Source organism: Salvelinus fontinalis, chromosome 36, assembly GCF_029448725.1.
Source record: "Salvelinus fontinalis isolate EN_2023a chromosome 36, ASM2944872v1, whole genome shotgun sequence".
In the NCBI taxonomy this organism is placed as follows: Eukaryota; Metazoa; Chordata; class Actinopteri; order Salmoniformes; family Salmonidae; genus Salvelinus; species Salvelinus fontinalis.
Window position 1 is genome coordinate 30158122 of NC_074700.1, and position 11934 is coordinate 30170055.

The 11934-nt window shown below is 40.4% G+C and overlaps 1 protein-coding gene across 1 annotated transcript; it reads left to right on the forward strand.

The window, feature by feature from the left end:
• The first annotated feature begins 5244 nt into the window (after positions 1-5244).
• On the forward strand, positions 5245-11324 carry LOC129835595 (gastrula zinc finger protein XlCGF57.1-like). Its single transcript, XM_055901295.1, has 2 exons — positions 5245-5541; positions 7071-11324. Exons 1-2 carry the CDS (start codon positions 5376-5378, stop codon positions 8249-8251), a joined length of 1347 nt encoding a protein of 448 aa, XP_055757270.1. The 5' UTR covers positions 5245-5375; the 3' UTR covers positions 8252-11324.
• The last annotated feature ends 610 nt before the right edge of the window (positions 11325-11934 follow it).

An 11934-nucleotide genomic window follows, 5' to 3' on the forward strand; every position in this document is an offset into this window, starting at 1 on the left:
GGTCCAGCGACGGTGGGTTTGTGCCCATAGGCGACGTTGTTGCCGGTGAGGACCTGCCTTACAACAGGCCTACAAGCCCTCAGTCCAGCCTCTCTCAGCCTATTGCGGACAGTCTGAGCACTGATGGAGGGATTCCTGGTGTAACTCGGGCAGTTGTTGTTGCCATCCTGTACCTGTACCGCAGGTGTGATGTCCGGATGTACCGATCCTGTGCAGGTGTTGTTACACGTGGTCTGCCACTGCGAGTACGATCAGCTGTCCGTCCTGTTTCCCTGTAGCGCTGTCTTAGGCGTCTCACCGTACGGACATTACAATTTATTTCCCTGGCCACATCTGCAGTCCTCATGCCTCCTTGCAGCATGGCGAAGGCACGTTGACGCAGATGAGCACGGACCCTGGTCATCTTTCTTTTGATGTTTTTCAGAGTCAGTAGAAAGGCCTCTTTAGTGTCCTAAGTTTCATAACTGACCTTAATTGCCTACCCTCTGTAAACTGTTAGTGTCTTAACGACCGTTCCACAGGTTCATGTTCAGTAATTGTTTATGGTTCATTGAACAAGCATGGGAAACAGTGTTTAAACCCTTTACAATGAAGATCTGTGAAGTTATTTGGATTTTTACGAATTATCTTTGAAAGACAGGGTCCTGAAAAAGGGACGTTTTTTTTGTTGTTGCTGAGTTTAGTTATTGTTTCCCTTTACTACTGATCTGTAGCTGCCTTAATAAACCTCCATCCAGCTGGCAGAGGTGTTTCTGTGTTCGCCACCCACTAGAATTACGACTTTTCAATTGTTTTTGACTAGATCACGTAAGTAGAATGCGTCCACTAGTTACCACAGCCAGAAAAAAAAGTGTCTATATTGTAAAAATTTATGAAAACAAAAATCAGCTTTTGGTCTGACCAGACCCAGGAGGCGGTTCCAAAACAAATGCAATCACTTTTTACCCAATTCCAACTCCTCACACCGGGGTAACCCGGGACAGATAATCAAATTCCTTCAATTCCTATAACATTTTAAACAACCCTGTGGATCATTATCCGACAACGCTGAATGCAGGTCAAACTACTGTATCACCCAAGTAAGGGATAATCAATGAGTGGCTATGAGTTCTCTAGAAAATAATGAAAGGTGTGTTCACACGAAGCACTAGCGGAATGGAACTAACCTTCTAGGGAGTTGCATTATTTTCCAGAGAACAGAGCCCCGAGTTGAATATCCCTTTTAATTCAGGGCTATAAATTTAACACATTTGCAGGTAGAAATGTGTTCAACATCCACTGAAGTACCTAGCTAGCAAGTTTACTAGATAGCTACAGCAGTTGCCTGGTAACCAAACAAACATCAGTCCTAGCTTGTTATTATGAAAATCGAATTGAAACATTGTCAATAATGTTTTGAATTCGACTTTTGCTTTCAAAAGCAGCTCAAACAGTGTGTTATGCGTTTAATAACATTAAGACTACATTACCCAGCAAGCTATGCGAGGGTGGGGTTGAAATATGCCTTACATTGCTACACAAGGTGGATTGCTACCTGAAATATCTGTTTATTAAAAGTAGTTAAACCTAGGAACAAACAGTACATCTAAGAATTAACTACAGCCATTGAATTCTACCGTGCGTTATAGGGAAATAATGCACGCTGTAGAATGCCCTTCAGGGCAATCAGAAACAAGTACTCAACAATTCTCTGATATTAAATCTGGATATTCAACTCTTCACCCCAGGTCTAGTAGAGGCCAGAGAACGGATACAAACTGGGAGACTAAGGCCTAGATTCAATCAGATCGAGCATCAACCCGCAATAGCTTTAAAAAAAAAAAAAATGATTTACCTTTATTTAATTAGGCAAGTCAGTTAAGAACAAATTCTTATTTGCAATGACGTCCAAACCTGGACGACGCTGGGCCAATTGTGCCCCCCCTATGGGATTCCCAATCACAGCCAGATGTGATGCAGCCTGGATGTGAAACAGGTACCTGCAAAGCTGATGTTTGGCCAATGTCTGAGGTGTAATTGCGTTGCAGCTGTCGAAGCATGGAGCAAATTCTCTTGATCATTGTCAGGAAACCACACCCGGTTAAGCAATAGGTAAGGTTAACTTATGCTTCCCAGTGAAATACTTACACCATCGTCTCTAACATGTTGACTCAGCATTCCCATTTACAAGTCAGAATGTTGAACAAACTGACTTTACCTATTGTCCACTGATTTTGTCCCTATGTCGGAGGTAATCTGATACAAATATCCACAGGGAAGTGTTATCAACCCGACCTTCAGTAAACAGCTTTGTATTTCAGTTTTTTATTTCCAATACTGATGCAATTCGCACCGTGACAAAACACTTGCACAATATGTCCGAGCCTAACTGAACCACAGAATCAAAGGGCAAAAACTTCCAGCTGATTGTGAGGAAACGTCCTTCAGTCGACTACGTTTGGTGACATTCGGCTATTGTTTACATATTGTGCATCACGTGCAATGCGTCAAGAGATTGAAAATACAAGCGGCAGAACCTACCGGAGCCGCAAAATGTTGGATAAGCGACACTTTCCTGTGGATATCCTATCTCCACCTCCTATTGCCAAAAGGACCAACAGCATGTACAACTGGTAAAGTAAGTGTAAATATAATTTGATTAAACTTTCTGGCTTGTAGAGACTATTGCATCTTTTTAAGGGCAACTAGAGAGAATATAGTAGACGGTATGTGTCAAAAGGTCATTGATGAGCTATTCCTGTGTCATGTGTTTATGCCCTTTTAAGGACTTCCTGTACTGATGTCCTCATGCTATTTATGGTGTGCTTATGTAACATGATAGCACAGCTGTTTCTGCGAAGTAAAGCAAATGTTTGCAATAAGTTTGAACTGTTTGAAAAATGTGAAACAGTTTTTGTAGTGAATTTATGGAGCTGTTGGGTAGCTTGTGACCCCTTGTATAATGAAAAAGTCATTTCCGGGGTAGGTCTGCCTGAGTATAAGTAGATAAACTACAGAAAACATGTCTCCTAGACCAATTCTAGGTGTTATGTTTCCTTCATGTCTAGGACAAAACCATCTTAAGCCATTTTCTCCTGCGTTTCGCATGAGAGAATGGCTTGAGATGAGACTTTTTCTATGTCAGATCGAACAGGCCGTGAGTGGACCATCCCTGCCTGGGTACGCATTGGAAGAGGAAGTCTGCGGGCGAGATGATTAGAAAGTCATCTCTTCAGTAGCATATGGTCCAGACTCCAAAGTGACAATTTTAGGTTGTTCTGAATTCAATAGCTCAAATACCACAATATCTGTATCTTCAAAAGCATGCACATAGGTCAACTATTTTGTGCCTGTCTTTAGCTCCAGGTGGGGAGATTACTTTAAAGTGCTTGATGCGATGAAACACGTACAGCAGTTTTTCCACCACCGTGAACATTTATGAACATGGGCCCCTCTGTCCTCAAGACATAACTTGGACTTAACGGCAGGAAGGTTGATCCTCTTCCAATGCGTACCCAGGCAGGTGTAACAGGGTTGGTTAGCGGGTACGCGCTACTAGCGTTTCAATCAGTTACGTCACTTGCTCTGAAACCTAGAAGTAGTGTTGCAACTTGCTCTGCAAAGGCTGCGGCTTTTGTGGAGCGATGGGTAACGATGCTTCGTGGGTGACCGTTGTTGATGCGTGCAAAGGGTCCCTGGTTCGCGCCTGAGGTCGGGGCGAGGGGACGTACTAAAGTTATACTGTTACACAGGGATGTTCCACTCGGGCCTGTTTGATCTGACATAGAGTAAGTCTTAAGCGCACTCTCAAATGTTTTTTTTTGTTGCCATCATTGTAAGCCTGCCCCACACACTATACGATACATTAATTAAACATAAGAATGAGTGTGAGTTTTTGTCACAACCCAACACGTGGGAAGTGACAAAGAGCTCTTATAGGACAAGGGCACAAATAATAATAATCAATAATTTTGCTCTTTATTTTGCCATCTTACATATAAAACTTTATTTGTTAATTGAAAATTGTGAACAACTCACCACAGGTTAATGAGAAGGGTGAAAGGATGTACATAACTACAATGTTGGGTTGTATTGGAGAGAGTCTCACACGGAACCCATACCGGCTGCGCGCGTGCGCTATCGTGCATACATTTATTTTGTCCCCCTACACCAAACGCGATCACGACACGCAGGTTAAAATATCAAAACAAACTCTGAACCAATGAAATGAATTTGGGGACAGGTCGAAAAGCATTAAACGTGAAGGGCAATTTAGCTAGTTAGCTTGCACTTGCTAGCTAATTTGTCCTACTTAGCTAGCTTGCTGTTGCTAGCTAATTTGTCCTGGGATATAAACATTGAGTTGTTATTTTACCTGAAATGCACAAGGTCTTCTACTCCGACAATTAATCCACACATAAAACGGCCAACCGATTCGTGTCTAGTCATCTCTCCTCCTTCCAGGCTTTTTCATCTTTGAATTTATATGGTGATTATAGTGTAATTGCTCATCTGTAAAAGAGACCTTGGTCTCAGCATGCCTCCCTGTTAAAATAAAGGTTAAACAAAAATTCTGACCTCATTCAAACTAATGCTATACTGTCGACTCCTGATGAAAATTAATTATTCCAGATTATCCTATATTTATGATATTAATCCACTGTTTGTCTACATGTAATGATATTTTACCTTTTTACCTGGCTGCCATGCACAGTAGTAAACCTCCATCCAGCTGCTGGCGCTGTTGTTCCTTTCCCGGGTTTGCCACCAACTAGTTTGGACCGAGGTATTACAGATAGAATAACGTGACAGATATTTCACCGGATATATAAATGTGAAGCATCTGCTTGGCGTTCCCACTCGTTACCAAATATGGTAGTGAGAGGAAGCACAGTGCCCGGCAGTGGGAGAAGATGGAAGGAGATGGATTTTGGCCGACATTCTTCAAATGTTCTCATTATTGGATCTCAATAAAGTTTTCTGTTCCCAAAGCTAAGCCTTGAAGACTTTATCATGTGCAAAAGTTTGTCAACATCGCTTTGTCTAAAAGGAGCGCAAAGGCGAATTTAGTTATTGCACAAGGATACGCGTTCCCTAACGGCAAAATGCAGACGCATGCTAGAACGGTCCAATAGGATCTCGTTAGCTCGTGCATGGCTCTGCCCACCGCCTTGCTTGTTCTGCCCACTATGACTAATTTATTCCCATTGGAAAAGAAAGGCTGTGGTCTATCTTGGTTAAGTTATAAAAGTCTTTGGAGTTATTTTCCTAAATTCCTTGACTAGAACACGGAAGTAGGATTGGAGACGACTGTGTCACAGACAGAAGGGGATTTAGTTATACTTAGACTTTGAATTCCTTGCGTGGAGTAACGAAAGATCAACTGAAGACTGAAAATGTCTAAACTACAGTTGCTGCGTGTGTTTTTAAATGAGCGTTTAACGGCGGCAGCTCTGGAGATTTTCGGGGCAGTTGAGAAAACGGTAGTGGAATACCAGGAGGAGAATGATCGGCTACGGAGACTGCTGCAGATCACTCCAGAGATACAACTATATAGAATAGGTTCGTATTTAGATATATACTGGAAGCTAGCAATAGTTCTACCTTATTGATAAACTATTTGTGCTAAAAGGGATCACCATTTCATACATTTTAAGAAGGTGTTTCTAAACCAAGCATGGATAAAAACATTGTTATAAAAAAACAGGAAGTGATTTGAATGTATTCTTTAAAAAATGGAACACCTTTTAGAAATTAATCTTATTCTCCAGGCTGCATCACATCCGGCTGTGATTGGGAGTCCCATAGGACGCACAATTGGCCAAGCGTCGTCCGGGTTAGGGTTTGGCCAGGGTAGACCGTCATTGCATATAATAATTTGTTCTTAACTGACTTACCTAGTTAAATAAAGGTTAAATAAAAAAAATGTAAAAAATAATAATATTATCTTCAATTCATTGAGAAGTAGTTTAATTATTTAATTTTTTATTTCACCTTTATTTAACCAGGCAGGCCAGTTGAGAACAAGTTCTCATTTACAACTGCGACCCGGCCAAGATAAAGCATAGCAGTGTGACAAAAAAACAACAACACAGAGTTACACATGGAGTAAACAAAAGTACAGTCAATAACACAATAGAAAAAAATATATATATACAGTGTGTGCAAATGGAGTAAGGAGGTAAAGCAATAAATGGACCATTGTAGCGAAGTAATTACAATTTAGCAAATTAACACTGGAGTGAAAGATGTACAGATGATGATGTGCAAGTACAAATACTGGTGTGCGAAAAGAAAAAAAGTGGGGATGAGGTAGGTAGATTGGATGGGCTATTTACAGATGGCCTGTGTGCAGCAATCGGTGACCTGCTCAGATAGCTGATGCTTAAAGTTAGTGAGGGAGATATGTCTCCATCTTAAGCGATTTTTGCAATTTGTTCCAGTCATTGGCAGCAGAGAACTGGAAGGAAGGGCGGCCAAAGAGGTGTTGGCTTTGGGGATGACCAGTGAGATATACCTGTAGGAGCGCGTTCTACGGGTGGGTGTTGTTATGGTGACCAGTGTGCTGAGATAAGGCGGAGCTTTACCTAGCAAAGACTTATAGATGACCTCGAGCCAGTGTGTCTAGCGACGAATATGTAGCGAGGGCCAGCCGACGAGAGCATACAGGTTGCAGTGGTGTGTGGTATATGGGGTTTTGGTGACAAAATGAATAGCACTGTGATAGACTGCATCCAGTTTGCTGAGTAGAGTGTTGGAGGCTATTTTGTAAATGACATCGCCTTTAGTCGAGGATCGGTAGGATAGTCAGTTTTACGAGGGTATGTTTGCCAGCGTGAGTGAAGGAGGCTTTGTTGCGAAATAGGAAGCCAATTCTAGATTTTATTTTGGATTGGAGATGCTTAATATGAGTCTGGAAGGAGAGTTTACAGTCTAGCCAGACACCTAGTTTTTACAGTCAAGCCAGATTTTAGTTTTACAGTTATTTAATTGGAGATACAGTTTACCTAGTCTTGAATTTACAGTCTTTAATTCAAATTGACCCCAACCCTGATGTCTAAAGTCTAGGTAACCTCTGCTCCTCCTCTCAGTCCCTCCAGACTCCCTGCAGCTCTCTGCCTATGAAGAGGAGGTTCCCCCTGAGCAGCAGGAGTGGAGCCCCAGTCTAGGGCAGAAGGACCCAGAGCCCACACAGATTAAAGAGGAAGAAGAGGAAGTCAGGACCAGTCAGGAGGAAGAGCAGCTTCCAGGGCTGGAGGCTGATATCATGGAGTTCATATTCACTCCTTCCTTTGTGAAAAGTGAATGTGATCTGGAGGACCCACTTCAGTCCTTGACTCTTCCCCAAACCCAGACTGTGGAGAACAGAGAGAGTGACTCTAAACCAGTGGATCTCAAACCTTTTGCCACTGTAACCCACCTAAAGGGTCTTGACATTCTCTGTGACCCTACAGATACTGAAAACATTGCCTCCAGCCATAGCTCAGCCGCAAGCAGGGACCCAGTAGGACTTGACATCAGCCGACCATTGGATCCAAACCCACCAATGGGGGAACACGGTTCCAAACCCAGCACCACGTCTAGAAAAACTCCCCACTGCCGTGACTGTGGTGAAACGTTTCCTCTGAAAGCTGACCTGCAGAGGCACGTGACTCTTACCAAGAATATAATCAGTGAATGCCGCTTCTGCAATAAACAATACAATTCCACCTGTAAATTGGAGGCCCATGTCCAACTCTGTCACATTGAGAAATCCTGCACCTGCCCTCTTTGTGGCAAGACCATCAAACATAAAGGAGATCTGTCCAGGCACATGAGTATTCACACAGGAGAGAAACCATTTAGCTGCGGTGACTGTGGAAAAAGTTTCAATCAGAAGGGGCACCTGAACTTGCACATACTGAGTCACACGGGAGAGAAACCATTTAACTGTGGTGACTGTGGGAAAAGCTTCTATCAGAAGGGAGACCTAGGGAATCATATACTGACTCACACACAAGAGAAACCATTTATCTGTGGTGTCTGTGGGAAAAGCTTCTATCAGAAGGGACACCTTACAGATCATAAACGGACTCACACAGGAGAGAAACCATTTAGCTGTGGTGACTGTGGGAAAAGCTTCAATTTGAAAGGGAACCTAAGAAAGCATAAACTGACTCACACAGGAGAGAAACCATTTAGCTGTGGTGACTGTGGGAAAAGCTTCCGTCAAAAGACTAACCTGCTGACGCATGTCAAAAACATCCACAAAGGAAGAAAACAGGATGAATAGTGAACGAAAATTAGGATAAAGATGTTCTGTCAGAAGATAGGAATAACAGGCAGGATGTGGACAACACTCGTAGGAAAGGAAACGCAACTCTGGATAATTTATGCGGTTGGTTTGAGATCAATAGATTTGTGATGGATTTACTATTGTAAAACATTCTATATGAATACAGTTTGATTTGAATTATGATGTAATGATTAAACATTACACAGCATTGTAGGAAGCTCACAGGTCTGCTGTTCAGTCTGTTGATGTTTTCACGTTATTAGAAACAGGAATTCCTGGTCATTTGTTTTAGAATGTCTCTCATGTATGAGAGAATGGTCTGACTGATGCCATTGACACATTAAAACGTACACACTTTCTGTAAAATATTTCAAAAATATTTAACATTGATTTTTGACATAATGTTGCTCAGTCATGATTAATTGATTAAAAGCATTCCAGGTGAAGCTGGTTGAGAGAAAATAGTAAAAATAAAGAAAAACCCTTGAATAAGTCAGTGTGTCCAAACTTTTGACTGGTACTATTTTTGGACACACCTACTCATTCAAGGGTTTTTCTTTATTTTTACTATTTTTGACATTTTCTACAATAATTTATTTAGATTTTTAAGGTTAACCACGATATATATATTCAAATCTAAAGGATGTAATTCAACCAGACAGCGCCCTTATATCATGGTAAAAGGCAGCACTTGACCGTTGCACTTGAATCATTCCCACAGTGAATGGCTAGGCTCACTATGAAACCACACACTATTACAGAGACTTTGATATTATTATTTTTATTTTGCCTTTTATTTATACAGGTTTTTCTCATTGAGATAACATCTTTTTTCCAAGAGAGACCTGGTCCAATAGCAGCAGGGGGAACAACGTTTCAGACAAAATAACTTACATACACTAACACAACATTAAACAAAACTATAAACACACATACAGTGCAACAAAAACATTTTCCCGTAAAAACACGGAAGTCTTGACTAAAAACAGCTGTCCTAAAGACAATTACACTCTTCTATGATATATACATCGATCAAGTGTTTAAACTCCACCAACGAAACTAGATCATCACATTTTAAAATGTTCAGGAGAGAATTCCAGGACCACGGAGCTGAGTAACTAAAACATTTTCTACCATGACCTGTTCTCATTCTTGGTACTGTTAGAAGCAAATCAGAACGGGACCGTAATTGATATTTATTTACTGACCTGAATAAAAACAGAACAGCGATAAAATGGCATTTTCCCCAATATTACCGGCAGCAATTGATATGGTGAAAACAATGTGGGGAGACAGACGCACAGAAACTCACGTCAATACATTTGTCAGATAACACTGTTAAACAAATAATGTATGCTACCAAATTATGATAAGTGTACTATATTAGGTATTAGATCACTAAAAAACACAACTTTAACGTTACCGTGTAGTTTACCAATAAAATGGTCTGACGGTGAAGTGGACATACTCTGTATACATATCCCGAAATAAATTAATCATCTCACTACAATACATTTTAATAGAAAGTTAGCAATAAATAGATAAGATCTTGCTATCTTGGAAAGGAAAATACATTTTTATTTGTGGAAAAATCACCCCGATTAAATCTTTAGTCATATCCTAGGTTACCTATTTGCTTATTGTCTTGCCTACACCTAGCGACCAGTTTATTTTAAATTATATGAGCAAAATGTATTTTATTTTATTTGAAACGGCAAGCCAGACAAAAATAAACGGGCTTATGTATATAATGAATATGAATTTGGATGGCAGAAATGATAAAATATTAAAGCATTAGACCTCTCACAGATTATTAAGAATGTCTCACCTGATGTTCAAGAATGGCCTTTTTCCCTTTTTTCAGATTACAATCTCTCACTTTTGGTTATTTGAAAATGAAATAATCTCCAAAATATTGCTATTTTTTTTAAAAACAAGCCATAGAAAGTTGGTTGCAATTTCAGTTTAATCCACCAGAAAATAACAAATATTGTGATTTAAACTCTGATTAAAAAAAAGATATATATATAAAAAAAAAGATATGAATAATCTTTTGTAAAGGATATCATAAATAGGACTGGTGGAGTTATGTCACACGTGCAGCTAACAAGAATATATGGAAATGTCTGCTCTACCCAAAATTACAACCAACTAATTGCAGCATTACCTCAAACATCATAGGCAAGTGGAAGGTGCAACCAATATAATGTTATATATATGGGGGATACAACCTTTCCAGCTATGCAGAGTTTTGCAGAGTTATATGGTTAATAGAAATAAGACTGGATGGACATTAGTTATGGCTGCTTTGTGTGATGTGTTGTTGTCTCTACCTTCTTGCCATTTGTGCTGTTGTCTGTGCCTAATAATGTTTATACCATGTTTTGTGCTGCTACCATGTTGCGTTGCTACCATTCTGTGTTGTCATGTGTTGCTGCCTTGCTATGTTGTCTTAGGTCTCTCTTTATGTCGTGTTGTCTCTCTTGTCGTGATGTGTGTTTTGTCCTATATTTATATTTTATACTTTTTTTCTTTTTAATCCCAGCCCCCGTCCCTGCAGGAGGCCTTTTGCCTTTTGGTAGGCCGTCAATGTAAATAAGAATTTGTTATTAACTGACTTGCCTATTTAAATAAAAATCAGAAATAGATGGGAGAGGTGAAGGTTAGAGGAAGGATAGGAGTAAAAACAAACAAAATATAACTTTTGTAAAATGGATTGTGTCCATAAAATGTATATAGTATGTATAAGCTGGAAGTAGAAGCGTAAATGTTGTTGTTCATTAGTTTACTCCAATTAGGGGAGGGGTGGTATGGTTAGTGAAAAATACAGGAAAACATATTTTTAAAAGATGTATATAGAGTGCATATGGAAAGTATTCAGACCTCTTTACTTTATCCACATTTTGTAACATTATAGCCTTATTCTAGAATGGATTAAATTGATTAAAAAACCTACTACACACAATACCCCATAATGACATCACAATACCCCATAATGACAAAGCAAAAACTGTTTTTTTAGAATGTTTTGCACATTTATAAAATAAACTGAAATATCTAATTTACATAAGTATTCAGACTCTTTACTCAGTACTTTGTTGAAGCAATTTGGAAGCGATTACAGCCTCGAGTCTTCTTGGGTATGACACTATAAGCTTGGCACACCTATATTTGGCGAGTTTCTCCCATTCTTCTCTGCAGAGCCTCTCAAGCTCTGTCAGGTTAGATGGGGAGCGTCGCTGCACAGCTATTTTCAGGTCTCTCCAGGGATGTTCGATCGGGTTCAAGTCCGGGCTCTGGCTGGGCCACTCAAGGACATTCAGAGACTTGTCCCGAAGCCACTCCTGTGTTGTCTTGACTGTGTGCTTACGGTCATTGTCCTGTTGGAAGGTGAACCTTTGCCCAAATCTGTCCCTGCCACTGAAAAACATCCCGACAGCATGATGCTGCCACCACCATGCTTCACCGTAGGGATGGTGTCAGGTTCCTCCAGACGTGATGCTTGGCATTCAGGCCAGAGAGTTCAATGTTGGTTTCATCAGACTAGAGAATCTTGTTTCTCATGTTCTGAGAGTTCTTTAGGTGATTTTTGGCAAACTCCAAGCGGGCTTCCATCTGGCAACTCTACCTTACAGACCTGATTGGTTGAGTGCTGCATACATGGTTGTCCTTCTGGAAGG

What these genes read in the sequence shown, in the direction of transcription:
- LOC129835595 (XM_055901295.1), top strand. Translation starts at nt 5,376, where the DNA reads ATGTCTAAACTACAGTTGCTGCGTGTGTTTTTAAATGAGCGTTTAACG. An exon ending in GATACAACTATATAGAATAG is followed by an intron (nt 5,542 to 7,070) that starts GTTCGTATTTAG and finishes TCCTCCTCTCAG; the next exon opens with TCCCTCCAGACTCCCTGCAG.